The following is a 24,130-nucleotide window of genomic DNA, read 5'->3' on the forward strand; positions in this document are numbered from 1 at the left end:
TAAGAAAATGATCCCTAAACAATCACAGGTCTAACTAAGCGAGAGTTGCAAGAGTCAACTCCCAAAGACATATACCTTCAAACTAAATTATCCCAAGTCATGTAAATCAGCATCATAAAACAAAATAATGAATAAACACACATCAAAAGGGTAGAGGCAGTGGCTCACTGCTGTAATCCCAGCACTTTGGGAAGCTAAGGTGGGGGGACTGCTTGAACCCAGGAATTTGAAACCAGCCTGGGCAATATGTTGCAACCTTGTGTCTACAAAAAAATACAAAAATTGCTGGCCAGGCATGGTGGTGCATGCCTGTAATCCCAGCTTTTTGGGAAGCTGAGAAGGGTGGATCATTTGAGATCAGGGGTTCCAGCCCAGCCTGGGTAACATGCCTAAACTTCATCTCTATAAAAAATACAAAAATTAGTCAGATTTGGTGGTGCACAACTACAGTCCCAGCTACTCAGGAGGCTGAGGCAGGAAGTCTGCTTGAACACGGGAGGCGGAGGTTGCTGTGAGCCAAGATTGTGCCACTGCACTCCAGCCTAGGCAACAGGGCGAGACTCCATCTCAAAAAAGAAAAAAAACAAAAACAAAAACTAACTAGGCATGGTGAAATATACCTGTAGTCCCAGCTTCCTGGAAGGCTGAGGCGGGGGAACCCCTTGAACCCGGGAGGTAGAGGTTGCAGTGAGCTGAAATTGCACCACTGCACTCCAGCCTAAGCGACAGAGCAAGACTCATTCTCAAAGGAAAAAAAAAAAAAACCAGCCAGGCGTAGTGGCTGGCGCACATCTGTAGTTCCAGCTACTCAGGAGGCTGAGGTGGGAGGATCGCTTGAGCCTGGAAGGTCAAGGCTGCAAGGAGCCATGATTACACCATCGCACTTCAGCCCGAGTGACAGAGCGAGACCGTGTCTCAAATATATACATATAGTTCCTTCATATACACACACACATATATACACAAACGGAAAGTGAAGCAGGAAGAAAAGAATAAAAGAAAATATATACATATATATATGATCTGAGCCGAGGGCCTTTTCTCTAGAGATTTACATTCCTACATTCCACTCCTGAATACAAATTTTGCTTTCTGGCCAGGCGCGGTGGCTCATGCCTGTAATCCCAGCACTTTGTGAGGCTAAGGCGGGCAAATCACGAGGTCAGGAGTTCCAGACCAGCCTGACCAATATGGTGAAACCCCGTCTCTACTAAAAATACAAAAATTAGCTGAGTGTGGTGGTGCGTGCCTGTAATCCCAGCTACTCAGGAGGCCAAGGCAGGAAAATCACTTGAACCCGGGAGGCAGAGGTTGCAGTGAGCCAAGGTTGTGCCACTGCACTCCAGCCTGGGCAACAGAGTGAGACTCCATCTCAAAAAAAAAAAAAAAAAAATTTGCTTTCTAATGATTATGCAAGGATAAAAATAAAATGAAAAAAAATAAACTGGCCAGGCACGGTGGCTCATGCCTGTAATTCCAGCACTTTGGGAGGCCGAGGTGGGCAGATCACGAGGTCAGGAGTTCGAGACCAGCCTGGCCAACATGGTGAAACCCCATCTGCACTAAAAATACAAAAATTAACCGGGCATGGTGGCACGTGCGTGTAATCCCTGCTACTCCGGAGGTTGAGGCAGGAAAATTGCTTGAACCTGGGAGGCGGAGGTTGCAGTGAGCTGAGATTATGTCACTGCACTCCAGCCTGGGTGACAGAGCAATACTCAGTCTCAAAAATAAATAAAATAAATAAATAAATTTCATCCTTCACAAAAGTCTTATTAAAAAAAAAGAAAAAAAAAAAGCAGGCCGGGCGCAGTGGCTCACACCAGGCGTGGTGGTGGGCGCCTGTAGTCCCAGCTACTCGGGAGGCTGAGGCAGAAGAATGGTGTGAACCCGGGAGGCGGAGCTTGCAGTGAGCAGAGATTGCACCAGTGCACTCCAGCCTAGGCGACAGAGCGAGACTCCATCTCAAAAAAAAAAAAAAAAAAGGCGATCTACCCCATCAACATACCTGAAGGTCCCGTTGGGCATCTCGGGCAGTTTTGCCCTCTGGAAAAGACTTGCTCTGGCCATAGCCAAACATCTGGCTTCCTGGCAGCCTATGATCCACATCACGGTACTCCATGCTTCTGTAATCGGTGTCTTGCCGCCCAAGAAAGTCCAGACCGCCTTCTTCTTTAAACAGACCAGCATCTGAATTCTGCTGTTCACCTCCAGAAAGCTGTGACTTATCTTGGTCTTGAACTGGACTTTGGCTGTTCTGAAAGTCTGCTGGAGACTCATGTTCAAAGGCTACACCTTGTGTTTCTCCTTCTCTTGTTTCTGAATGCTCAAATTCTCCCTTCTGAATGCCAAAAGCAGGCCTTTCTATCGTATGGTCATGTGTGGATTCTTCTCTCTTGTTCACATTCATACCAGAATGTTCTTTATCTTGTGTAGAGGGCTGAATGTAATCCAAAATATTTGGATCCACAGGGGGCATCTCCCTATCTTTAAATTCCATACAAGATCCCATCTCTCTGCCCCTAAAATCCTGATCAGTCCTAGACCGGTGTCTACCTCTGAAATCTGAATGTGGCGTATCCCTGTCCCTAAAGTCTAGATCAGTAGTACCTGAACCTCGGCCTCTAAAGTCTACTTGTGTTCCGTCTTTCTCTCTAAAGTCCAAATCAGATACATCTCTATTCCTAAAATCAGAACGGGACTGTTCTCTGGCCCTAAAATCCAAATCTGATAAATCCCTTCCCCTAAAATCTGCATGGGATCCATCCCGGCCTCTAAAATCTAAATCATAAGTGCCCCGGCCCCTGAAGTCAGATGGAGGAGCATCCCTACCTCTGAAGTCAACGGCGTGAGCATCCCTGTCTCTGTAGTTCATATGAGGTGCCTCCCTACCTCTATAATCCATAGAAGTACCATCTCCACCCCTATAGTCCATAGGTGGTCCTTCTCTATCCCGAAAATCCCCAGAATGTATGTCCCTACCCCTGAAGTCCAACTGTGATGAATCTCTGCTCTGGAAATCAGAAGACGAAAAATCTCCCCCCCTGAAATCATGTCCAGGTCCCTCCCCTCCTCGATAGTCACCATGCGGTCCGTCTCTAGCTCCATAGCTGAAAGAATGCTCCTCTACATTTGCAAAAGGAGGCCCCGAATGCCCCTGGAAATCAAAGGGAAGTGAATCTCTGCCAGGAAAGTTGCCAGAGTGTCTCTCTTGAGCATGACTCTTAAGGGGAGGAGGAGGATAATCCCTGTTCCACCCGGGAGCAAACCTTTCTTCTTGGCTCCCACTGTAGAAACAAAGACAGTGTTATTCATATTGTCCAGAGAGTTTGAAATCTACACACCAGCATATTCTTCTCTAATCACAGCACATTCTTCTGTAAACATTTTTTTTTTTGGCAGAGTTCTGTAACAAGGTCCTAGATCTGCAGAAAACAGCAAAGTTTTGCTATTTTAAGACGAAGTGGCGGAGTAAACTTTTATGCTCCCATTTCAGAACACGAGGAAAGTCAACACAAGGTTTTCAACATGACTGCTGCAGAAAAAGCTTTCACCCAGTCCTGCAACAGGGAAAATCCGCAATACCAAATAAGCTAAGAATGGTGACATGCTACAAAAATTTCCATTTCCTACAGCCAGGGAACTTAAGAATTCCAAGATCAACATGACGATTCCTATATATCAGAAAAATCAATGCACTGTAAATTTCTTACAGTAAGTTTCAGGAGGTATCTTTTTCACTGCTGCATCCAGCGGTAACACTCAAAAATATTTTATTACAGATACAGCATGGACACCACCCAATCAAAATGGATGCAGGCCCAAAAGGAAGAAACACTGGTTGTAAATCACCAGTAGGAACAAGCACACCAGTGTTCACCAGCTGAACATCAGCCCTGGCTGCATCTAAATCCCAGTTCTACAGTGGCTCCACCAAGAAGCACTCTAACCTGGCTCCTATTATAACTACCCAAGGGTATCATAGAAGGTAGAAGGTAGTATGGATCATGCCACAAAGCATGGGTAAGTCATCTAAGCCATGCAACAGCATCCAGGGGCTTAATGCTGAGATGGACCTAGAGAGAGCATTAGGCCTTCAAGCATGATCCCCATGACCCAAATGAAGAAGCTGATATTCCATATTCCAATGTCTCATGCTACTTTTTCATAGCAATAAAATACATTTTAAAAATAGACATAGTATTAAATTTACATTCTCAATTTATAGAACTCAAGAGATAAACAAGATGTGACCTAATCTTTCATACTACCCAATTTCTTCCCTTTGCCTAACCTCCAGGGCATTTTGCATGTTTTGGCTTCAGTCCAAGATTCCCTAAACTAGTTTAAGTAGGCAATTAGGCACCTAGGATCCTAGGTAGGGAGACATGAAAAAGGAAAACATGAAAAGACATGAAGGGTCATCTGTTATTCAGCAGTAAAACAAAAGCATTAAGATATTAATACCAACTCGATTCTTGCCTCCCAGAACATACAGGGTCTATCATAAGGTCCTTCTGAGCTCAGACTGCGCTACTATAGTAAAATTCAAAGGACAACTGATTCTGGGTCACTCAGTTCAAGAGAAATAGTTGCAATGCCAAACCCTTTCTTTCTCTTTTTCTTTTTTTTTGAGACGGAGTCTCGCTCTGTTGACCAGGCTGGAGTGCAATGGCGCGATCTCGGTTCACTGCAGCCTCCGCCTCCTGGGTTCAAGCAATTCTCGTGCCTCAGCCTCCAGAGTAGGTGGGATTACAGGCATGCGCCACCATGCCCAGCTAATTTTTATATTTTTAGTAGAGATGGGGTTTTATCATGCTGCCCAGGCTGGTCTTGAACTCTTGACCTCAGGTGAGCCACACGTCTCGGTCTCCCCAAGGTTAGGGTTACAGGCGTGAGCCACCATGCCTGGCCAACTCTTTCTTAAAGTAATAGGAATTTAACAACATTAACCTAAACACTGGAATGATGTACATTTAATGAATTTTCAGAAAATGATGACTTCCACTGACCCCCATTAAGACTAGTTATGTCTATGTGGTTCATCATAAGCGGAGCAAGTTTAGACGTTCTTCTTTTTTTTTTTTTTTTTGAGACGGAGTCTCGCTCTGTCGCCCAGGCTGGAGTGCAGTGGCGCGATCTTGGCTCACTGCAAGCTCTGCCTCCCAGGTTCACGCCATTCTCCTGCCTCAGCTTCCCGAGTGGCTGGGACTACAGGCGCCCGCCACCACGCCCAGCTAATTTTTTTGTATTTTTTGTAGAGGCGAGGTTTCACCGTGTTAGCCAGGATGGTCTTGATCTCCTGACCTCGTGATCCACCCGCCTCGGCCTCCCAAAGTGCTAGGATTACAAGCGTGAGCCACCACGCCCGGCCTAGATGTTCTTCTTAAGCAATACAATTTAACACTAAAATTAAGATGTTACCACTAAATATAGTGTCTCCCATGTTTAAAATCTTTCAAGTCTTTCTTGCAGGAAGATTTAAGCTTCATCAGACACTCATGGGATGAGGACTGAGGTATGAAATCTACATGTTTTCTGACCAGAACACAGCCAACACGGCCTAAGGATTATCTTACTCTTCTAAATTAAGATCAAATAGATTTAGAGTAACTTACTGTAGCAGGGTTCTTAGATTTGTATTTTATACAGACTAATCAAGAAACCATTCTACTAATATAAAATATCAGTACTTATGAAAATTATTTTCAACCAAATAAAAACAAATTTTAAAAGAAAAGTTCAAAGGAAATGTAACAAAATCATTTTCCTGTATCTTTTTTGGTTCAAATTCGTTCCCAACTATGTCTCCCTCCTGGTCAAAGATCTTAAAAAACAGCATATAATGACTTACATTTAAACTAAAATTAAGGTGGGAAGATATAATTTTAAATAAGTTTAAACAAGTCAAAGACAAATGTTCTAAATTTGAAAAAAGTTAGACAATAGAGCTAAATTTACCTAACATTTCTGAATGCTTACCTAAACCACGTTAATTCTATAAGAAATAGGCTTACTTACAAAATAGTTACCCATAAATATAATAACAGGATAGATTACAACCTAAATATTTTTAAATGTTAACATACAACCCCATTGATCTAGACGAGAGGTCAGGAAACTTTTTCCATGAAAAGCCAGTTCGTAAATATATCAGATTTTGTGGGTTATACAATCTCTGTTACAATTATTCAACTCTGCCATCATAGCATGAAAGCAGCCATACACAATCTGCAAACAAGTAACAGTGGCTGTTTTCCAATAAAACTTTATTTACAAAAACAGGCTATCGGCTGTAGTTTGCTGACCACTGGTCTAATCCTTAGTATTTTGAAAGAAAAAAAAAATACCCAACATCACACAGTTGCTTTAATTTAAAGACCAATCTCTGTCATTCAGCATTTATGAAATACTAGTTTTACTAAACATTATATGGATTTTCTAAACTCAGTTCTCTACCTAAATTTTTCATTGGAACTCCAAGCTTCAGAACAATGAATGAGAACATCTGTTGCATTTAAGTAATAAAATCTTGCAGATTGCCAATCCAAATGAAAATTTACTAGTGGCAGGTGCGGTGGCTCACACTTATAGTCCCAGCACTTTGGGAGGCTGAGGTAGGTGGATCACTTGAGGTCAGGAGTTTGAGATCAGCCTGGCCAACATGGTGGTGAAACGCCATCTCTACTAAAAAAAAAGTACAATAATTAGCCAGGCACGGTGGCATACACCTGTAGTCCCAGCTACTCGGGAGGCTAAGGCGGGACAATCACTTGAACCCGGGAGGCAGAGGCTGCAGTGAGCTGAGATCATACCCCTGCACTCCAGCATGGGCAACAGAGTGAGACTCCATTTTGAAAAAAGGAAAAAAAAAGAAAATGTACTAGTAATAGAAGTTTCAACTGGAGCAACAATACTTATGAATGCATACATTTAAAGGTCAGATTTCTTTGCCATGTACCAAGTAAAACCAAAAAAGTCACATTCGTATAGCATCTCATTAATTGTAAACACAAGACGAAAAATGTTTAAATACTAGTTAAAATACAGTGTGTATTATACTAGCTATAAAAAAATTAATTCCCTACAAATTTAAAATACAATCTATTTACCACTAAATGCTATCACTTTCCCCACTCTTCTTGGTACCAAGTAACCCCTAAAATTGAGAGGTGGCTTAGCAAACTGCATCAACATGCCACAGACAAGGCACAGCTCTGAATTCTAGACATAAATTAGTGAACTCAATACAACTTTTATAACATTTATGTACATTTTGCTAGCTTTCCTTACTAGCCAAATATGTATTCCTTTGCTAAGAGACAAAAAGAAATAAAATATTTGGGTATTTTTTAATATTAAAGTAATGAAATTAGCCAGGCATAGTGGCACGCGCCTGTAATCCCAGCTACTCAGAAGCCTGAGGCAGGAGAATCACTTGAACACAGGAGGCAGACTTTGCAGTAAGTCAAGATCGCACCACTGCACTCCAGCCTGGGAGATAGAGCGAGACTCTGTCTCAAAAAACAAACAAATAAAATGCTATGTGACAAAACATTTGGCATGCTGGGTATTCAGTCTCACAATCATTTTCGAAATTATTTTCCAAATTGAGTTTCTATTTTTCTTTTTTTTTTTTGACACGGAGTCTTCCTCTGTCGCCCAGGCTGGAGTGCAGTGACGCGATCTCGGCTCACTGCAAGCTCCGCCTCCCAAGTTCACATCATTCTCCTGCTTCAGCCTCCCGAGTAGCTAGGACTACAGGCGCCCGCCACCACGCCTGGCTGATTTTATTTGTATTTTTTAGTAGAGACGGGGTTTCACCGTGATAGCCAGGATGGTCTCGATCTCCTGACCTCGTGATCTGCCCACCTCAGCCTCCCAAAGTGCTGGGATTACAGGCGTGAGCCACCATGCCCAGCCGAGTTTCTATTTTTAAAAAATCAGAAACTATTTCTCCACAGAGAAAATATCTTCATTTATAGTAGGCCAAAATGTTACACATTTATAATTAAAATACTGGCAATTTCAATATTCAAATTTGAGAACTTACCGAAAAGGCCCAGTTCTGTTAGCAGGTCGAGAATCCCCCCACATCTCTTTTTATCAAGAGGGCCCCAATAAGTAGATCCTTTTTCTACCAAATTCTGGTTATAGCAGTACCTGTACAAAATAAACCACAAAAATTAGTACTTTAGAACGTGAACTAAAAGCTAAACTAGTTTCCCACTGCTTGGTTTATGAGGGACCACATCAGCAGCAATAATTTTGAAGGTCTTTTTTTTCTTTCTTTTTTTTTTGATACGGAGTCTCGCTCTGTCACCCAGGCTGGAGTGCAGTGGCGCGATCTCAGCTCACTGCAAGCTCCGCCTCCCAGGTTCATGCCATTCTCCTGCCTCAGCCTCCAGAGTATCTGCGACTACAGGTGCCCGCCACCACGCCCGGCTAATTTTCTGTATTTTTAGTAGAGACAGGGTTTCACCGTGGTCTGGATCTCCTGACCTCGTGATCCGCCCGCCTCGGCCTTCCAAAGGGTTGGGATGAGCCGGCCTTCTTTTTTTTTTTTTTTAAAGAGATGGAGTCTCGCTCTGTCGCCCAGGCTGGAGTGCAAAGGCACGATCTCAGCCCACTGCAACCTCCGGGTTCAAGCAATTCTCCTGCCTCAGCCTCCCGAGTAGCTGGGACTACAGGCGCCCACCACCGAGCCTGGCTAATTCTTTGTATTTTTAGTAGAGACGGGGTGTACCGTGGTCTCAGAGATCTCCTGACCTTGTGACCCGCCCGCCTCGGCCTCCCAAAGTGCTGGGATTACAGGCGTGAGCCACTGCACCCGGCCTTTTTTTTTTTTTTTTTTTTAAGAAATAGAGTCTCGCTTTGTTGCCCAGGCTGAAGTGCAAATGCGCAATCTCAGCCCACTGCAACCTCCGGGTTCAAGCAATTCTCCTGCCTCAGCCTCCCGAGTAGCTGGGACTACAGGCAAACGCCAGCCGCCCAGCTAATTTTTTTGTATTTTAGTAGAGACGGGTATTCACCGTGTTCCCCAGGCTGGTCTCAAACTCCTGAGCTCAAGCAATCCGCCCGCCTCGGCCTCCCAAAGTGCTAGGATTACAGGCATGAGCAACAGCGCCCAGCTGGAGGTCACTTTTAAACATTTACATATTAAATTTATAATAAGAAAAGTACTTTTCTTTCTTTCTTTTTTTTTTTTAAGATGGAGTCTCTCTCTGTCGCCCAGGCTGGAGTCCAGTGGCACGATCTCAGCCCACCACAACCTCTGCCTCCCGGGTTCAAGCGATTCTTCTGCCTCAGCCTCCCGAGTAGCTGGGACTACAGGCACGCGTCACTATGCCTGGCTAATTTTTGTATTTTTAGTAGAGATGGGGTTTCACCATATTGGCCAGGCTGGTCTTGAACTCCTAACATCATGATCCACCCACCTCGGCCTCCCAAAGTGCTGGGATTACAGGCGTGAGCCACCGTGCCTGGCCAGAAAAATATATTTTTAATTAAAATGTGTACTCTGGGGTCAGGCATGGTGGCTCACGCCTGTAACCTCAACACTTTGGGAGGCCAAGGCAGGCAGACGGCTTGAGCCAAGGAGTTTGAGACCAGCCTGGGCAACATGGCAAAACCCCATCTCTACAAAAAATACAAAAATTATCAGAACTTTGGGAGGCTGAGGCAGGTGGATCACTTGAGGTCAGGAGTTCAAGACCAGCCTAGGCAACATGGTGAAATCTCATCTCTACTAAAAATACAAAAATTAGCCTGGTGTGGTGGCAGGCACCTGTAATCCCAGCTACGCAGGAGGCTGAGGCAGGAGAAATGCTTGAACTCGGGAGGCGGAGACTACAGTCAGCCAAGATCATGCCACTGCACTCCAGACTGGGTGACAGAGCGAGACTCCATCTTAAAAAAAAAAAAATACAAAAATTAGCCAGGCATAGTGACTATGTGTAGTCCCAGCTTCTTGGAAGGCTGAAGTGGGGAAGGATCGCTTGAACCCGGGAGGTTGAGGCTGCAGTGAGCCAAGATCCCACCACTGCATTCCAGCTCAGGAAACAGAGTGAGACTGTCTCAGAAAAAAAAAAAAAAAAAAAAATGTACTCTGGGCACCATAAACTTTTCAATGTGCTATGAATGCTTCATATTTACTAAATGAAATAAGTATTTACTGATTTTTCTAGTGCTCACTAGCCCTTCATTTTTGGAAACAGCACTATAGTATCAACCCCACTGTCTCAGACCTGATCAGACACCATCCAGCATGACCAATCAGAATAATCTATTACCCTCACCACAGTCATTGCTTTGAAGACAGACATGTAACTCAAGTCAAGATAAGAAGTTATTTCCAGGACCTTTGTTATAGCTACTGAAAAAGAGGCAAATCTTCATGACCTTGGATTTGGCAATGATTTCTTAAATATGACCCCTAAAGCACAAGGAACTTTAAAAGAAAAAGTAGATAAAGGGACTTCATCAAAATCAAAAACTTCTGTGTATCAAAGGACACTATCAAGAGAGTAAAAAGACAGCCTATAGGTCATCAAAATGGCAGACTAGGAAGTTTCAAGGTCCCATTCCTTCATAGAAACATCAGAAAAACAAGTAGTAACTGTCTAAACCAACTTTGACAGTTTTAGAAAAGAGTCAAAGGTTTACAAGCAAATATCCAATCAAGAAAAAGCCATCTACAAAACAGAAAGAAAGTTGTGTGGTGTTTTTACTCAACCTTGCCCTACCCCCTCTCCAGCATGGCAGTGTTTTTTGTCTTAAAGCAGTAGAAGCCCAATTCCCAGCTCCCTCCCTCCAAGAGCAAAGCAGACCTTATTTGCAAATTATCGTACATATCTGTTCTACCCTATCTGCGGGGGTATTTGAAGGACAGACATAAGGTGCATGTTTCTATTTCAACCTAATACAAAACTCAGGCAGAGAAAGCAGCAGGTATTGCTAATGAAAGCTGGAAAGCAGACTACAGACTAACAGGCACCTGGGGCAAGAGATTACAGATAGATGCCCACAGAAGTTGAGTTGAAACTCTTTGGCAAATTGGGACATTCCAAAGCAACATGTATATGGGGAAATTTAGAAAGCCACATGAATGCCAAGGCAAAATGTATGATCATACAAGACCTAGGCCGGGCGTGGGGGCTCATGCCTGTAATCCCTGCACTTTGGGAGGCTGAGGCAGGTGGATCACTTGAGGTCAGGAGTTCGAGACCAGCCTGGCCAACATGGTGACACCCCGTCTCTACTAAAAATACAAAAAATTAGCCGGGCGTAGTGGCAGGCACCTGTAGTCCCAGCTACTCAGGAGGCTGAGGCAAGAGAATGACTTGAACCCTGGAGGCGGAGGTTGCAGTGAGCCAAGGTCACACCACTGCACTCCAGCCTGGGCAACAGAGCAAGACTCCATCTCAAAAAAAAAACAAAAAAAAACCCTAAATATAAATTGCCAACCAAGAATTCTGTATATGGCAAAACTGTCCTTCAAAAAGTAAGGAAAGCCGGGAGCGGTGTCTCACGCCTGTAATCCCAGCACTTTGGGAGGCCAAGGCAGGTGGATCACCTGAGGTCGGGAGTTTGAGACCAGCCTGAGCAATATGGAGAAACCCTGTCTCTACTAAAAATACAAAATTAGCCGGGCATGGTGGCGCATGCCTGTAATCCCAGCTACTCGGGAGGCTGAGGCAGGAGAAGCACTTGAACCCGGAAGGCGGAGGTTGCGGTGAGCCGAGATCGTGCCATTGCACTCCAGCCTGGGCAACAAGAGTGAACTCCATCTCAAAAAAAAAAGGAAAAAAATTGGCCGGGCGCAGCAGCTCACACCTGTAATCCCAGCACTCTGGGAGGCCGAGACGGGCGGATCACAAAGTCAGGAGATCGAGATCATCCTGGCTAACACAGTGAAACCCCATCTCTACTAAAAATACAAAAAAAAAAAAAAAAAAAAAAAAAAGAAATTAGCCAGGCATGGTGGCGGGCACCTGTAGTCCCAGCTACTCAGGAGGCTGAGGCAGAAGAATGGTGTGAACCCAGGAGGCGGAGCTTGCAGTGAGCTAAGATTACGCCACTGTACTCCAGCCTGGGCGACAGAGCGAGACTCCATCTCAAAAAAAAAAAAAAAAAAGGAAAAAAATCAAGACATTCTCAGATAAACAAAAGCTGAGGGAGGCTCATTACCACTATACAGACCTTGTAAGAAATGCTAAAAGGGAATTCTTCAGTCCCGGCGCAGTGGCTCACGCCTGTAATCCCAGCACTTTGGGAGGCCGAGGTGGGTTGGTCATGAGGTCAGGAGTTCGAGACCAGCCTGGCCAAGATGATGAAACCCGTCTCTACTAAATATACAAAAATTAGCCAGGCGCGGTAGCAGGCACCTGTAATCCCAACTAGTCAGGAGGCTGAGGCAGGAGAATCGCTTCAACTTGGGGAGGGGTTGGTTGCAGTGAGCTGAGATCATGCCATGGCACTCAGCACTCCAGCCAAGGCAACAGAGTGAGACTCCATTTTTATAAAAAAAAAAAAAAAAAAAAAAGGAATTCTTCAGAATGAATTTTTTTTTTTGGAGTCTTGCTGTCGCCAAGGCTGGAATGCAGTTGAGCGATCTCGGCTCACTGCAAGCTCTGCCCCCCGGGTTCACACCATTCTCCTGCCTCAGCCTCCCGAGTAGCTGGGACTACAGGTGCCCACCACCACACCCGGCGAATTTTTGTGTTTTTTGTTTTTTTTTTGAGATGGAGTCTCGCTGTCTCCCAGGCTGGAGTGCAGTGGCACGATCTTGGCTCGCTGCAAGCTCCGCCTCCTGGGTTGATGCCATTCTCCTGCCTCAGCCTCCCAAGTAGCTGGGACTACAGGCGCCCACTGCCACGCCGGCTAATTTTTTTTTTTTTTTTTTTTGTATTTTTAGTGAAGACAGGGTTTCACCATGTTAGCCAGGATGGTCTCGATCTCCTGACTTCATGATCTGCCCACCTCAGCCTCCCAAAGTGCTGGGATTACAGGCGTGAGCCACCGCGCCCGGCCCAGAATGAATTTTTAAAAGCTAGACGTGAAGCCATGTGAATAAATAAAGATCTCAGCCGGGTGCGTGGCTCACACCTGTTATCCTAGCACTTTAGGAGGCCGAGGCGGGTAGATCACCTGAGGTCAGGAGTTCAAGACCAGCCTGTCCAACATGGCAAAACCCCGTCTCTACTAAAAATACAAAAATCAGCCAGGTGTGGTGGCGTACAACTACAGTCCCAGCTACTCAGGAGCCTGAGGCAAGAAAATGTTTTGAACCTGGAAGGCAGAGGTTGCAGTCAGCTGAGATGGCGCCATTGCACTCCAGCCTGGGCGAAAGAGCGAGACTCCATCTCAAAAAAAAAAAAAAGAAAGAAAGATCTCTGGTAAAGGCAAATACAGGGGCAACTGTAAAAACTAGCATTATTGCAATTTTGCTTTGTAACTCCTGTTTTTCACTTTCAATGTGATCTAAAAGACAGATGCATAAAAAATTATTAATCTAGGTTACTGAGATATGATTTACAAAGATGTAATCCATGACTTAACAGAAAAGGGAAGAGAAAGGAGTTGGATAGGAGCAGAGATTTGTATACTATGGAACTTAAGTTAGTATAAATTCAAATTAGATTATAACTGTGAGATGTTAAGTGTAATTCCCATGGTAACTGCAAAGAATATATCTTTAGAATACACACATAAGAAAATGAGGTTGCCTCCTTATGCACTAAAAAGAAAAAAAAAGAAAATGAGAAGGGGCTAGGCACAGTGGCTCATGCTTGTTGTCCTAGCACAACAAGCACTAGGAGGCCGAAGCAGGAGGATTGCTTGGGCTCAGGAGTTTGAAACCACCATGGGCCATATAGTGAGACTCTATCTCTACTTCAAAAAAAAAAAAAAAAAAAAAAGAAAGAAGGAAAATAAGAAGAGAGTCAAAACATTTTCACAACATGCCAGTGGCTAACATCTGTAATCCCAGCACTTCAGGAAGCCGATTGCTTGAGGCCAGGAGTTTGAGACCAGCCTAGGCAATACAGCAAGACCCCATCTCTATCAAAAATTTAAAAAACAAAAAAGGCAGGTGGCACATGCCTGCAGTTCCAGTTACTTGGGAAGAATGAAGCGGGAGGACTGCTTGAGTCCAGGAGGCCAAGGCTGCAGTGAGCTATGATCTCACCACTGTTCTCCAACCTGGGCAACATAGCAAGACCCTGCCTCTTAAAAAGAAAAAATAAATAAAAAATAAAAAGAGCAGGCCGGGCGCAGTGGCTTACGCCTGTAATCCCAGCACTTTGGGAGGCCAAGGCGGGCGGATCATCTGAGGTCTGGAGTTCGAGACCAGCCTGACCAACATGGAGAAACCCCGTCTCTACTAAAAATACAAAATTAGCTGGGCGTGGTGGCGCATGCCTGTAAACTCAGCTACTCGGGAGGCTGAGGCAGGAGAATTGCTTGAACCCAGGAGGCGGAGGCTGCGGTGAGCCGAGATTATGCCATTGTACTCCAACCTGGGCAACAAGAACAAAACTCCGTCTCAAATAAATAAATAAATAAATAAATAATTTTAAAAATTAAAAAATTAAAAAAGCATGGGCCAGGCGTGATGGCTCACGCCTATAATCCCAGCACTTTGGGAGGCCAAGGCGGGCGGATCACCTAAGGTCAGGAGTTCGAGACCAGCCTGACCAACATAGAGAAACCCCATCTCTACTAAAAATACAAAATTAGCCAGGCTGTGGTGGCGCATGCCTGTAATCACAGCTACTCGGGAGGCAGAGGCAGGAGAATGCCTGAACCCAGGAGGCGGAGGTTGCGGTGAACTGAAATCGTGCCACTGCACTCCAGCCTGAGCAACATGAGTGAAATACCGTCTCAAAAAAAAAGTGGAGGGAGGGGGCGGAAAGTGGTTAATGCCTGTAATCCCAACACTTTGGAAGGCTAAGGCAGGTAGATTGTTTGAGCCCAGTTTGAGACCAGCCTGGGAAACATGGCAAAACCCTATCTCTACAAAAAATACAAAAATTAGACAGGCATGGTGGTGGCAACCTATAGTACCAGCTACTCAGGAGACTGGGACAGGAGGATCACTTGAGCCCAAAGTTGCAGTGAGCTGAGATTGTGCCACTGCACTATTTTGCTCACCAAAGCCTAGGCAACAGTCTCATGCTCTCAAAAAAAAAAAAAAAAATTTTTTTTTCACTACAAAAAAAAAAAAATCAGCTAAACATTAAAGTAGTAACAAAATGGCAAAAGTCCTTATCAGTAATTACTTTAAATGTAAATACTTTAAACTCACTAATCACAAAATATTGGCAGAATATATATACATATATATATATATATATACACAGAGAGAGAGAGAGACAGAGACAGAGACAGAGAGTGAGAGAGACAGAGTTTTGCTCTTGACACCCAGGCTGCAGTGCAACGGCTCACTGCAACCACCGCCTCTCGAGTTCAAGCGATTCTCCTGCGTCAGCCTCCCAAGAAGCTGAAATTACAGGCGCCCGTCAGTACACCCAGCTAATTTTTGTATTTTTAGTACAGGCGAGGTTTCACTATGTTGGCCAGGCTGGTCTCGAACTCCGAACCTCAGGTGATCCACCCGCCTCAGCCTCCCAAAGGGCTGGGATTACAGGCGAGAGCCACCGCGCCCAGCCTAGGATACATTCTTTTAAAACAGGGCTGGGCTGTGCGCGGTGGCTCATGCCTGTAATCTCACCTACTTCGGAGGCTAAGGCAGGAGAATCGCTTGAACCTGGGAGGCGAAGGTTGCAGTGAGCCAAGATCATGCCACTGCACTCCAGCCTGGGCAACAAGAGCAAAACTTTGTTTCAAAAAATATATATATAAATACTATAAAGCCTAAATGCACATCAATAGAGACCCTGTCTCTACAAAAAATATGAAAATTAACTGGGTGTGGTAGCAGGTGTCTGAAGTCCCAAATACAGCAGAGGTTGAGGTAGGAGGATCCCGAGGCTTGATCCCAGGACGCAGAGGTTGCTTAAGCCAAGATCACGCCACTGCACTCCTGCCTGGGCAACAGAGCGAGACTCAGTCTCAAAAAAAGAAAAAAAATACTATGCAACTCTAAGAATAAAGTAGCCATGTTAATTGATACAGGATAAGCTATTATGTATCAAGTTTTAAAAACATGTGCAAGGCTGGGCTCGGTGGCTCATGCCTGTAATCCCAGCACTTTGGGAGGCCGTGGCAGGTGGATCATGAGGTCAGGAGATCGAGGCTATCCTGGCTAACACAGTGAAACCCCGTCTCTACTTAAAATAGAAAAAAATTAGCTGGGCGTGGCAGCGTGCACCTGCAGTCCCAGCTGCTGGGGAGGCTGAGGCAGGAGAATGGTGTAAACCTGGGAGGCGGAGCTTGCAGCGAGCTGAGATCGTGCCACTGCACTCCAGCCTGGGTGACAGAGCAAGACTCCAACTCAAAAAAAAAAAAAAAAAAAAGTGTGCAAAATATTTGTAACCTGGTAATATCTGTGCAAAACAGAAAAGAATATATACAACAAAGTTAGAGGACTGACACTTCCCAATTCCAAAACACAACACAAAGCTACAGTAGTCAAGACAGTGTGGCACTGACATAGTATAGACACACAGACCAAGGAAACAGAATTAAGAGTCTATAAATAGGCCAGACACAGTGGCTCACACCTGTAATTCCAATACTTTGGGAGGCTGAGGCAGAAGAATGGCTTGAGCCCAGAAGTTTGAGACCATCCTGGGCAAAATATTGAGACCCTGTCTCCACAAATTTTTTTTTTTTTTTGAGATGGAATCTCACTCTGTCGCCCAGGCTGGAATACAATGGTACAATCTTGGCTCACTGCAACCTCCGCCTCCCGGGTTCAAGTGATTCTCCTGCCTCAGTCTGCCAAGTAGCTGGGACTACAGGCGCGTGCCACCACGCCCAGCTAATTTTTGTATTTTTTTAGTGGAGACGGGGTTTCACCATGTTGGCCAGGGTGGTCTTGATCTCCTGACCTCGTGATTTGCCTGCCTGGTCCTCCCAAAGTGCTGGGATTACAGGTGTGAGCCACTGTGCCCGGCCTACAAATTTTTTTTTTTTTTTCTGAGACCTTATCTCACTCTGTCACCCAAGCTGGAGTGCACTGGCACATTCTCGGCTCACTGTAACCACTGCCTCCCTGGCTCCAGCCATCCTCCCACCTCAGCCTCCTGAGTAGCTGGGACTACAAACGTGCATTACCATGCTTGACTAATTTTTTTGTGTATTTCCGGTAGACCTAGGGTTTCGTTATGTTGCCCAGGCTGGTCTCAAACTCCTGATGCAGGTGATTACCCTGCCTCCACCTCTCAAAGTATTGGGATTACAGGTGTGAGCCACCCCACCCGGCCTACAAAATTTTTTTTTTAATTAGTCAGGTCCAGCTAGTCGTGGTGGCTCACGCTTGTAAACCCAGCACTTTGGGAGGCTGATGCAGGCAGATCATCTGAGGTCAGGAATTCAAGATCAGGTAGGCCAACATGGTGAAACCTCGTCTCTACTAAAAATACAAAAATTAGCCAGGCGTGGTGGCACATGCCTGCAATCCCAGCTACTCAGGAGGCTGTGGCAGGAGGATCACTTGAACCCAGAAGGCAGAGGTTGCAGTGAGCTGAGATTGTGTCATGTCACTGCACTCCAGCCTGGGTGACAGAGTGAGACTGTCTCAAAAAAAAAAAGAAAAAAGAAAAAGAAAAAAATAGGCCAGGTTCGGTGGCTCACACTCACACCTGTAATCCCAGCACTTTGAGAGGCCAAGGCAGGCAGATCACGAGGTCAAGAGATTGAGACCAGCCTGGCCAACGTGGTAAAATCCCGTCTCTACTCAGAATACAAAAATTAGCTGGGCGTGATGGCACACGCCTGTAGTCCCAGCTACTCATGAGGCTGAGGGCGGAGAATCACTTGAACCCGGGAGGTGGAGTTTGCAGTGAGCCAAGATCGCTCCACTGCACTCCAACCTGGGCGACAGAGCAAGACTCCACCTAAAAAAAAAAAAATTAGCAAGGTGTGATGGCACGCCCCTATGGTCCCAGTTACTTAGGAGGCTAAAGTGGGCGGATCACTTGAGCATGGGAGTTTCAGCCTGCAGTAAGCCATGACTGCACCACTGCACTCCACCCAGGGCAAGAGAGCAAGACCCTGTCTCAAAAAAAAAGAAAAGAAAAAAAGGTAAGCTGGGCACATTGGCTCATGCCTATAATTGCAGCACTTTCTGAGGCCAAGGTCAGAGGATCACTTAAGACCAGGAGTTCAAGACCAACCTGGGCAACACGGCAAAACCCCCATCTCTACAATTTTTTGGTTTAAATGAAAAGACAACCCACAGAATGGGAGAAAATTTGTGCAAATTACATATTTGATAAGTGACTTGTATCTAAAATATATAAAAAATGATTTCAACTCAGTAACAAAAAGAAAAATAGGCCAGGCGCAGTGGCTCACGCCTGTAATCCCAACACATTGGGAGGCCAAGGCAGGTGGATCACCTGAGGTCGGGAGTTCGAAACCAGCCTGACCAACATGGAGAAACCCTGTCTCTACTAAAAATGCAAAATTAGCTGGCATGGGGGTGCATGCCTGTAATCCCAGCTACTGGGGAGGCTGAGGCAGGAGAATCACTTGAACCTGGGAGGTGGAGGTTGCAGTGAGCCGAGTTTGTGCCACTGCACTCCAGCCTGGGCAACAGGGCGAGACTCCATCTCAAAAAAATAGAACAAAAAAAATAGTAACAATAATAATAATAATAACTGGAGGCTGAGGCAGGAGAATCACTTGAACTTGGGAGGCAGAGGATGCAGTGAGCCAAGATCGTGCCACTGCACTCCAGCCTGGGCAACAGAGTGAGACTTCATCTCAAAATAAATAAATAAATAATAAATAAGTAAACTAAAATATAATAAAGGCCAGGCACAGTGGCCCTTGTCTGTAATCCCAGCACTTTGGAAAGCTAGCTCAGGAGTTCGAGACCAGCCTGGGCAACATGGCAAAACCTTGTCTCCACACACACACAAACAAATTAGCCAGGCGAGGTGAAACACACCTGTAGTCCCAGCTACTGAGGAGGCTGAGGTGGGAGGATTGCTTGCGCCTGGGAGGCGGAGGTTGCAGTGAGCCAAGATCACACCACTGCACTCCAGCCTGGGCAACAGAGCGTGACCCCATCTCAAAAAACAAAAACAAAAAAAAGAAATAGTAACTGCTGATTCATCCCTCATACCATCCCTGACAACTATTTTCTGTTTCTATGATTTTCACTACTCAAAGTGCCTCATATAAGTGAAATTATGTGGTATTTGTCTTTTATATGACTGGCTTATTTCACTTAGCATAATATCCTCAAGGTTCATCTATGTTGTAGCATATGTCAGAATTACCTTCCTAACACTGAATAATTTTTCAGTTATATGTACATACCACATTTTCCTTATCTATTCATCCATCAATGAATAATAGTTGGGTTGCTTCCACATTTTAGCTAATGTGAATAATGCTGTTATGAACATGGGTACAAATATCTCGTCGAGACTCTGTTTTTCTTTTTCTTTGTTTTCAATTATTTTGGATATATATCCAGAAGTAAAATTGTTAGATCATATGGTAATTCCATTTTTAATGTTTTGCCTTTCATTCTTTCTGTTTTTTTTTTGAAACAGTCTCCCTCTGTCACCCAGGCTGGACCGCAGTGACACGATCTCGGCTTACTGCAACCTCCGCCTCCCGGATTCAAGCAATTCTCCTGCCTCAGTCTCCCGAGTAGCTGGGATTACAAGCATGCACCACCACACCCAGCCAATTTTTGTATTTTTAGTAGAGACGGGGTTTCACTATGTTGGCCAGGCTGGTCTTGAACTCCTGAACTCAAATGATCCTGCACCTCGGCCTCCCAAAGTGCTGGGATTACAGGCCTGAGTCACCATGCCTGGCCTTGCCTTTCACTCTTGATTAATAAAAACATTCCTGACAAATGCTTTCACTCTGGTCTATCTTGCAAAGAACCAGGAATTGCACCTCTAGCAGCACAGTACCAATATCCCAGGCCATCCTTCTTAATCATGACTTTAGCTCCAAAAAACAATGAAACAGAACCAGGGGTCTTATGCTAGTAGTTTTAACTGTGGTATGCAGCAGCTTGATCCTGCTTTAAACACTCTTAATTTTTTCCCAAAGTAAATGTGGGCTACACAGGACATTCAGCTAAGAGCATCAAGGAGACACCAAGAAACAAGGGTTACTCTGACTGCCTACCCACTCCCTGGATCCACTACAAGCTTTTAAACAGTAGCAACTTTAATATGCACTCAAGAGCTGGAATTAGTGGCTGCTAGAAGCACCCTTGCCCCCCAAAATACCTCAATTTGAAATTTTTAAGTGTAGTCTGGGCCAGGGGCTCATGCCTGTAATCTCAGCACTTTAGGAGGCGGAGGCAGGCAGATCACTTGAGACCAGGAATTCAAGACCAGCCTGGCCAATATGGTGAAACTCCATTTCTATTAAAAATACATAAATTAGCTGAGCGGGGTGGTATGCGACTGTAGTCCCAGTTACCCAGAAGGCTGAGAATAAAATAAATAAAAAAATAAAAAGGCTGGGCGCGGTAGCTCAGGCCTGTAATCCCAGCACTTTGGGAGGTGGGCGGATCACGAGGTCAAGAGATCAAGACCATCCTGGCAAACACGGTGAAACCTTGTCTCCACTAAAAATACAGAAAATTGGCCGAGCGCTGTGGCTCATGCCTGTATTCCCAGCACTTTGGGAGGCCAAAGTGGTCAGATCACAAAGTCATGAGATTGAAACCATCCTGGCCAACTGTCTCTACTAAAAATACAAAAATTAGCAGGGCGTGGTGACAGGCGCCTGTAGTCCCAGCTACTCAGGAGGCTGAGGCAGGAGAATCACTTGAACCCGGGAGGCAGAGGTTGGAATGAGCTGCGATCACGCCACTGCACTCCAGCCTCGGCAACAGTGAGACTCTGTCTCAAAAAAACAAGCAAAAAAAAAAAAAATTGTTGTCCTGAAGGATTTCCTCTCTGGGAGAATGTACTTCAGGTAAGTTTCAAATGAAGTGTTTTCTTTGATAAAGTAAGAGGGGATAAGTAGGGGGAGGTAAGTAAAAAGAAGAATCAACAAGACCTATTCCTTTTATTTCATAATTTTTTATGATCCAGCAGAGCATTAACAAACGAAGAAGATTGAAGAATTTAAAAAGAAAAAATAAAAATAATAAATTCTTTTATAATTATGGTAAAATATTTGGGTATGACCAGGCATGGTGGCTCACACCTGCAGTCCCAGCACTTTGGGAGGCTGAGGCCAGTGGATCACGAGGTCAGAAATTTGAGACCAGCCTGGCCAATATAGTGAAACTCCGTCTCTACTAAAAATACAAAAAATTAGCCATGCGTGGTGGCAGGCACCTGTAACCCAGCTACTTGAGAGCCTGAGGCAGGAGAATTGCTTGAACCCAGGAGGCAGAGGTTGCAGTGAGCCAAGATCACGCCACAGCACTCCAGCCTGGGCAACAGCACGAGACACCATCTCAAAAAAAAAAAAAAAAAAAAAAAAAAAATTGGAGTATGTAAATAGTCTCACTCTGTTGCCCAGGCTGGAGTGCAGGGTGCAATCTCAGCTCACTGCAACCTCTACCTCCTGGGTTCAAGCAATTCTTTTTTTTTTTTCTCTTTTGAGACAGAGTCTCACGCTGCCGCCAGTCTGGAGTGCAGTGGTGCAATCTTGGCTCACTGCAACCTCCACCTCCCAGGTTCAAGTGATCCTCCTGCCTCAGCCTCCCAAGTAGCTGGGACTAGGTGCCTGCCACCACACCCGGCTAATTTTTTGTATTTTTAGTACAGACTAGGTTTCATCACGTTGGCCAGGATGGTCTCGATCTCTTGACCTGCCTCGGCCTCCCAAAGTGCTGGGATTACAGGCGTGAGCCACAGCGCCCGGCCTCAAGCAATTCTTGTGCCTCAGCCTCCTGAGTAGCTGGAATTACAGGCACACACCATACCCAGCTAATTTTTGTATTTTAGTAAAATCAGGGTTTCACCATGTTACCTAGGCTGGTCTCGAACTCCTGAGCACAGGCAATCTGCCCACTTCAGCCTCCTAAAGTGCTAAGATTATAGGCGTGAGCCACTGTGCCCGGCCTATTTTAACCATTTTTAAGTGTACCATTTAGCTACAGCCATCACAACAGTGCAGTAAGGACATAAAGATAGACATAAGGACCAATCAACTGAATGAAGAGACCAGAAATAAATCCTCACATATATGGTCAATTTTCTTTTTTTTTTTTTTTTTGAGACAGATTCTCACATCTCACTCTGTCGCCCAGGCTGGAGGGCAGTGGCGTGATCTCAGCTCACTGCAGCCTCCACCTCCCACTTCAAGCAATTCTCCTGCCTCAGCCTCCCGAGTAGCTGGGATTACAGCCAGGCACCACCATGCCCAGCTAATTGTGGTATTTTTAGTACAGACGGGATATTGCCGTGTTGGCAAAGCTGGTCTTGAATTTTAGTCAACTGATTTTCAACAAAGGTGTCAAGAACATCCAATGGGGAAAGTACAATCTTTTTCCCAAATGGAAAATGGTACTCTGAAAACTGAATATCCACATGCATAACAATAAAGTCGGACTCTTACACAACAAAATATACAAAAAATTAACTCAAAATGGATCAAAGACCCAAACGTAAGTGCTAAAACTATACAATCTTAGGGGAAAAGTTTCATGACTTTCAATTGGTAATAATCTGCAGATGAGGCACAGATTTTAAAAAATGATAAATTGGACTTCATCAAAACGAAAACCTCTGTGCATCAAAAGACACTATCAACAGAGTATAAAGACAACCACGGAGAGAAAATATTTGTAAGTCAAATATCTGACAAGGAATTAATATCTAGAGTGTATAAAGGACTCCTAAAGCTCAACAACAAAGACAAAAACCTAATTTTATTTTATTTTTAGAGACTGGGTCACTCTGTCACCCAGGGTGGAGTCCAGTGGTGCAATCACAGCTCACTGCACCCTCAAACACCTGGGCTCAAGAGATCCACCTACCTCAGCCTCCCGAGAAGCTGGGACTACAGGTGTGCACCTCCACACCCAGCTCAACCCCCCACCCCTTTTTTTTTTTGAGATGGAGTCTCACTCTGTCACCCAGGCTGGAGTGCAGTGGCGTAATCTCTGCTCACTGCAAGCTCCGCCTCCCAGGTTCACGCCATTCTCCTGCCTCAGCCTCCCGAGTAGCTGGGACTACAGGCGCCTGCCACTGCGCCCGGCTAATTTTTTTTTTTTTTTTTTTTTTTTGTATTTTTAGTAGAGACAGGGTTTCACCGTTTTAGCCAGGATGAAAAACTCCACTTTAAAATGGTCAACAAAAGACATGAATAGATACTTCTCCAAAAGAGTATATGCAAATAGCCAATAAGAACATGAACAGATGCTCAACATCACTTATCATCAGGGAAATGCAAATCAAAAACCACAATAAGATACCACTTCACATCCACTAGGATAGCTACTATTGAAAAAAAAAAAAACAGAAAATAGGCCGGGTGAGGTGGCTTACACCTGTAATCCCAGCACCTTGGAAGGCCAAGGTGGACAGATCACTTGAGGTCAGGAGTTCAAGACCAGCCTGACTAATATGGTGAAACCCTGTCTCTACTAAAATACAAAAATTAGCCAGGCGTGGTGGCACACGCCTGTAATCCCAGCTACCCGGGAGGCTGAGGCACAAGAATTGCTTCAATCTGGGAGGCAGAGGTTGCAGTGAGCCGAGATCATGCCACTTCACTCCGGCCTGGGCAACAGAGTGAGACTCCGTCTCAAAAAAAGAGAAAATGCCAGGCACGGTGGCTCATGCTTATAATCCCAGTTACTTGGGAGGCTGAGGCAGGAGAATTGCTTGAACCCAGGAGGTGAAGATTGCAGTGAGCCAAGATTGTGCCACTGCACTCCAGCCTGCGTGACAGAATGAGAATCTGTCTCCAAAAAAAAAAAGAAAGAAAGAAAATAACAAGTGTTGGCCAGGATGTGGAGGATGCAGAGAAACTGAATCGAAACCTATATTACACAGTATGC

At 44.9% G+C, this 24,130-nt stretch overlaps 1 protein-coding gene across 6 annotated transcripts in view; it reads right to left on the reverse strand.

The window, feature by feature from the left end:
- The window catches only part of RBM6 (RNA binding motif protein 6), a 140,041-nt gene that overhangs the window by 109,200 nt on the left and 6,711 nt on the right, over positions 1-24,130 (reverse strand). For 2 of the 6 annotated variants that reach the window (XM_063609503.1, XM_055275953.2), the window contains exon 1: positions 8,054-8,163. Coding sequence is in view for 3 of the 6 variants with exons in the window: in XM_055275943.2 (XP_055131918.2) it covers positions 2,009-3,287; positions 8,054-8,097 (1,323 nt within the window). In the remaining 3 variants the exon portion in view is untranslated. Of the gene's footprint in view, positions 1-2,008; positions 3,561-8,053; positions 8,166-24,130 lie in introns of those variants that run through there. The other 4 variants (XM_055275943.2, XM_063609494.1, XM_063609493.1 and 1 more) reach the window with 4 other exon arrangements.

This window comes from Symphalangus syndactylus, chromosome 1 (genome assembly GCF_028878055.3).
Source record: "Symphalangus syndactylus isolate Jambi chromosome 1, NHGRI_mSymSyn1-v2.1_pri, whole genome shotgun sequence".
Taxonomy (NCBI): Eukaryota; Metazoa; Chordata; class Mammalia; order Primates; family Hylobatidae; genus Symphalangus; species Symphalangus syndactylus.